The sequence below is a fragment of the Raphanus sativus genome, chromosome 6, assembly GCF_000801105.2.
Source record: "Raphanus sativus cultivar WK10039 chromosome 6, ASM80110v3, whole genome shotgun sequence".
NCBI classification, from domain to species: domain Eukaryota; kingdom Viridiplantae; phylum Streptophyta; class Magnoliopsida; order Brassicales; family Brassicaceae; genus Raphanus; species Raphanus sativus.
Genome location: NC_079516.1, coordinates 9,379,780 through 9,385,636, shown reverse-complemented (window position 1 = coordinate 9,385,636; position 5,857 = coordinate 9,379,780). Strand labels below are relative to the sequence as shown.

Genomic DNA, 5,857 nt, shown 5'->3' with positions numbered 1-5,857 from the left:
CGACTAATTTAGACATCAATTTCAAAAGGGAAACCTTCTTATTCTTTTTCTTGTAGGCTTTTGACGTTTTCACTTTATGTAAAACAATCTCAATCAAAGAACATCTCCGGTGAATAGATAAGAGCTGAGGTCGCTTATCATATGTTTTCTGGCTCTAATAACCGTAAACACTATATCTTTTCAGTACAATATTTACAGTTAAGGATTGAAGCCTTAGTATGTGACGACGAACTTATTGTTCAAAAACTTAAATTATGTAATTGAGTTGATGAAAAACTAGTTTTTCTTTTGTAACACAAGTGGATGAAAAATTAGTTATCGGGGCAATTAGTAGTTGAACTAAAACTCGTGGAATGGACTTACATAACCTTTAACTATTTAAACATATTACATAACATCTTGAAAGAAAAACATTCGCCTTGTCTTTATCGGATGAGATATTCGTTTTTCTGTTTACCGTTGATAATATACAAATGTTATATCTTAGTTTTTTTTTGTCAACATGTTATATCTTAGTTGATTAATAATATACTTACTTAACAGCACCACCACCACTCTTTCATGTCTCCTGCCAGTTTTCATTTTTTTTTCTTAAATATCATTCCTACCTTGAACAAAGAAGCATTTTGTCTCTTTTCTTTTTCTTCTTTCTTCTTTCTTCTTTCATCTTTATCTTCATTTTCAATCATTTCTGGTTATTTTCTGCTTAAGGCAATTCTTTCGTTAACCAAATGTTCTTTGTTCTTTTCTAACACCACCGTCGAAGTGTCTCCGAATTGAGCATGGCTACAAGATTCAAAGGGATTTATCAGAAGAGCTTCAAGTGTTTCTCCGACGTTTTCGGTAAATAGATTGAAACCATCTTGTTTTGCTAAATTAAAATGGACATAAATAGTACTCCTTCTGTCTAATTATAAGTGTCGTTTTAAACTTGTGCACACGGATTAAGAAAGCATTTAATTTTGTATATTTTCAATATAAAAACATCATTACCGATACAATTCAACCAATAGAAAAATAGAATGGAGAATAAAGTTAATAAATTTTGCATTGAAACTCTAAAACGACACTTATTTTGCAACGAAAAAAATTCTCTAAAACGAAACTTAATATGAAAAGGAATGAGTAATTGTTAATGATTACAAATGTATTCATATAGATGAGAAAGAGGATGAGATGGAAATTGGACATCCTACAGATGTTCGACACGTCTCGCATATCGGTTGGGATAGTTCACCAAGTAGTGCACCGAGTTGGGTAAGACATTTTATTTTCTTGTAACCATTGACATTTATAGTTTTCCTTTCAATCACAAGCTTACAACGTTCATCGATCTTGGTCAAGTCTAAGCCGCTTAATTAAATATTGTAGCTACATGAATTCAAGACGAGCAACAACGTGTTAGAGCCAAATTCATCATGGCCGTTTCAAGGCAAGTTTTTTTAAATAAATAATTATATTTCTATAATTCTTTTTGTGCATATGTCAATGAAACAAACGATTTCTATACATTAATACTATTCGTTGAAAAATTCTATCAAGAAATAAATTATTTAAGCCGGCCCAATAATATATATATATATAATTACATAAATTCTAAATGTTTATTTTGAATAAATATAGAGTTAAAATTAACCATGGAAGCATTTGGAGAAGTTGAGAGCAGCAAAGAATTGGAAAGAGAATCAACACAACAAAACCTGAAGAAGAAGTTCTGTTCAAAAGCCTATCTATTGTGTAATCCATGGTCACCAAGATTCTCAAGATCACGCAAGTTCCTTGCGTAAATATTTTCATTTTAATTTTCCATACCATTGTTTATAAAATAATATAGATAATATAGTGAGATATATCAATCTTTAATATGTTCCGTTTGAGATATGTCAGAAGTGTGAACAAATTAATATTCAAACTGTATTTGCAATGATCTTGGAATCGTTTTACCAAGTGCCTTTTTAGTAAATTGAGGTTTGGTATTTTTATTTTCTTATGATGTTTTTAAAACACACATAGTTTTTCCTTTGCCTGAATTTAGTATCCGTCTATAGTTGTTCCACAAAATAAGCATTACTTAATTGTTGGATGGTAAACTGATTAATTTTGAAAATATTCAAAACTGATTTATTCGCGATATATATAGGAACAAATTTTTAGATGGACTTATTTGCGAAATGTCTAACTTTGCTAAATTTATTAGGTGGAGATCATTGATTTTGACTAAATTAATAAACTAACATTTGTGTACACTTTCCTCCGGTTATAACTCTTGCGCCAACAAGTAGACAGTAAAAGGAAGAAGGTAAGTCCACGTAGTGGGAAATAACTATGGTCTTAATTTACCATGCACTGTACAAATATGAAGGAACAAAATCAACCACGTCACACTAAATACTCACCGCATACGATTTACTGAATACATTTAATATGTATCAATAAACAATAAAATGGAACACTATACCCTAGTTTGGATCTATCAACCCAAATCCACCCCATCATTACCTTGATTACGTATACATATATAGTCTACTAATAATATGGTTCACGCCACTTAGCTTTAGTTTCACTTTATTAACAAGAATGGAATACTATTCCATATAGTATAGTATGTTTACATTGTTCATACACTTGCCAGAAGGATGTGTAACAATATTTAAATAAATATTTACCATAATTTGGATCTCTATACCCAAATCAATCCTATCATTACCTTGATTACGTATACAGATATAATCTTACAATAATATGGTTTCTACCACTCACCGCCATTTTTATATTTTAAAAATGTAATAGAATACTATTCTACATAGTATAGTATGGAAACATTAAACAAAAACATTCATTAACGATGGTTATGTCCATAAATATATACCATATTTTGAGCACTATACCCTAAATCCGAATTCGGAGTAATCTTTGTTGATAGTCAACAGATTTCAGAAATATAAATATATACCCTAATTTGTATAACTTTTCCTTAAATTGGATCAATATACCCTTAAATGGATCAGTATACCCTAAATGGATCAATATACACTAAAATGGGTAAATATACCCAAAAATGGATCAATAAACCCTAATATGGATCAATAAACAATAAAATGGATCACTATACCCTAATTTGGATCTATAAACCCAAATCCACCCCATCATTCCGTATACATATAAAGTCTACTAATAATATGTTTCACGCCACTCAGCTCTAGTTTTACTTTCTTATCAAGAATGGACTAATATTCCATATAGTATAGTATGTGTTCATATTTCATAAACTTTCCATAAGCAACGGGAACATATTTAAATAAATATAACTCATAATGATAACTATAACATGTATATCACCATTGCTCGGGCCGATCCCCCATATATTTTCTTATATTCACACCAGTCTTATCGTCAATTGTTGTACTATTCCATATACATCAAATAGGATCACTAGAAGTACTATGACATATAATATGGTCACATACCAAATGGTAACATGGTAGTACAATGCAAATAGTTATAAAAGCACACATTGTTTACGTCTTAAGAAATAGTAGCAATTTCATAAAGCGACATAACGGAATATTCAAATTCAAAGCGAAGAGATATGGAAGTAACAATGTATTATGGTCTTAACAAATTGGTGATAAACAACATAAAGACACTCCAACCTAACCCATTGACAATGCCGCAATTGCATAGTTCTCTGCTGCTATTCGTACTTCTGCTTCAGTCAAAGAAATTGAGTTCAAAGGCTCCCCAGCAGCGGCCATTTCAAGAAGTATAATGGCAGAAACAGCCGAGAACCCTACTACATCTGCAAAATGAAAGAGGTAGATCAATATCGCTACTTGTCACATAGTATACTATATACAGAGAGATTCTATCTCAAATAGTATACTATATAATACAGTAACCCAATATAGTATACTACAAACAGTACGATATAATTATGAAATATAGTACTCTACATGGATAATACGAGTATTATGTCATAGTAAGTAGATTTTGCATACGGTGTAAAACTAATACTGTTCGAAATAGAACAATCAAATGTCATATAAGCAATGATTTCGAAATGGTATAGAATATATACAGTGAGATTCTATGACATAGTAAGTAGATTCTAAAAATTTGAAGTATTTCTAAAAAAAAATTTGAGCACCTGTACAGGGGAGAAGGAAAATCGAAACCTAACTAATTCGGTGTAAGATGTAAACCTGGTTACTCGAAATTGAAAACAATTAACTACCGTACACACAAAATCAATTGTCTTTATCTTGTAAACAACAAGAATTTCATTCCTATAAAGAAGTAGATGCTAACTTACTTGATAACGCCGACGACGGAGCTGTTCGAAAACAGAGAAATCAGCGTTTAATGAAATCTCTCCTCTCCACCGCCTTCACCAACTTGCGAAAAGATATGTAACAAATGTGGGGGGAGAGAACAGAGAAATCAGAAAGGGAAATGATGTTTGGTTTACTGTAGCCGCAGACGATGAAGTTGATGAAGAAGACACTACTATTTAATTTTCACTGTAACCAATAAAAGAGAAAGTAAAGTGTAATAATATTTAATTGGGTGAAAACCGAAAGGACACGACATATAGTGAACAGTTGGGCGTTTTTTATTTTTATTTAAAAAATGAAATGATTTCCCGGTAAGTTGAGAGAGGCAGTATGGCAATTATGTATATTGAGCACAGTATGTATCGATAAATCAGGGCTTTTAGTTATTGGGTTAATTATAATTTGTTTGAAGGGTGTAGAGTCCAATTTCCCTTTTTAGAATATCCGTTTGTTGCCAAAAAAAATACAGGAACAAATTTTATTAGCTAAATGGACATGTCATTGTGTATTGTTTACTAATACAGAAAATAACCATATTCAACCTTACATCTAGAGACACCTATAGAACTGACACAATTTTTTGCTATTCACACAAACACCTTCCGTAATAATGATGAATTTCTTTGAAATCGCAACCGACAATACTTTCAGTTTAATGAAAAAAAAACAAAAAAAAAATGAACTTATCGCTTGTTTCAATATAAGTTATCTCTTTCTAAATTTCTAGGCTCTCCACAATCAAGTTTTGTTATAGAGATCAAAATAGTTGTTTCTCGATTTGTTGAGTTTCCTGAAAATCTAGTAAAATAAACTAATGTCTTTGTGCCCGATATGATGTTCGCCGACAACGAAGAATCAGTTGGGGTCAAGGTTCTTACCTATCCATCTTCGCGTGCAATTAACACTTTGACAAACAAAAAGCCATGGAATGTATGAACTATGCCAAATTTAGATATCGTAGATGGTTACTTAAATTCCTTCTATAAGAATGTAAAATTATATTCATCAAAAAACTATCGGTACATTATCTGGATCAATTTCATATGGATCGATTTTAAATTGGATTGGTCCAATCACTTGCGCACTGGATTTGTAAGTGTAAAGATGCAACCACAATAGAGTAATACAGAATATAAATCAAGAGATAATGAGAATTAGTAAACACTTTTTTTCTTTATTAGAAATCGTGTAAACAATCTATATAAGACTTGCTTAATAAGTTTTACATAACTTGTTAACATCATAACCACTGATACTGAAAGATTCTTAATCTATCCAAAAACTTTTTTCCATCGTCGTATGATTCAGCGTTTGCTTCATTATGACGCAAGAACACTCTTAAGAGATTTTCACCATTCCTCTATAATAATAGTCCCAACGTCTTATAGAATAGACACGATTCCATATGCATTTTATAGTGATCTCCATATTCCCAAAATTATTGTCCAAAGAACCATAGATATGGATAACTTCCATATTAATAAGTACACTTTTCTTTTCATGGAAATGCACTTATCCATTTT

General features: G+C 31.2%; 1 protein-coding gene across 1 annotated transcript; it reads left to right on the top strand.

Moving 5' to 3' along the window:
* Positions 1 to 522: 522 nt before the first annotated feature.
* LOC108809691 (CRIB domain-containing protein RIC9) lies at positions 523 to 1,984 on the top strand. Its single transcript, XM_018581850.2, has 4 exons — positions 523 to 843; positions 1,160 to 1,257; positions 1,372 to 1,432; positions 1,624 to 1,984. The coding sequence occupies exons 1-4, from the start codon at positions 783 to 785 to the stop codon at positions 1,785 to 1,787; spliced, it is 384 nt and encodes a 127-aa protein (XP_018437352.1). The 5' UTR covers positions 523 to 782; the 3' UTR covers positions 1,788 to 1,984.
* Positions 1,985 to 5,857: the final 3,873 nt, after the last annotated feature.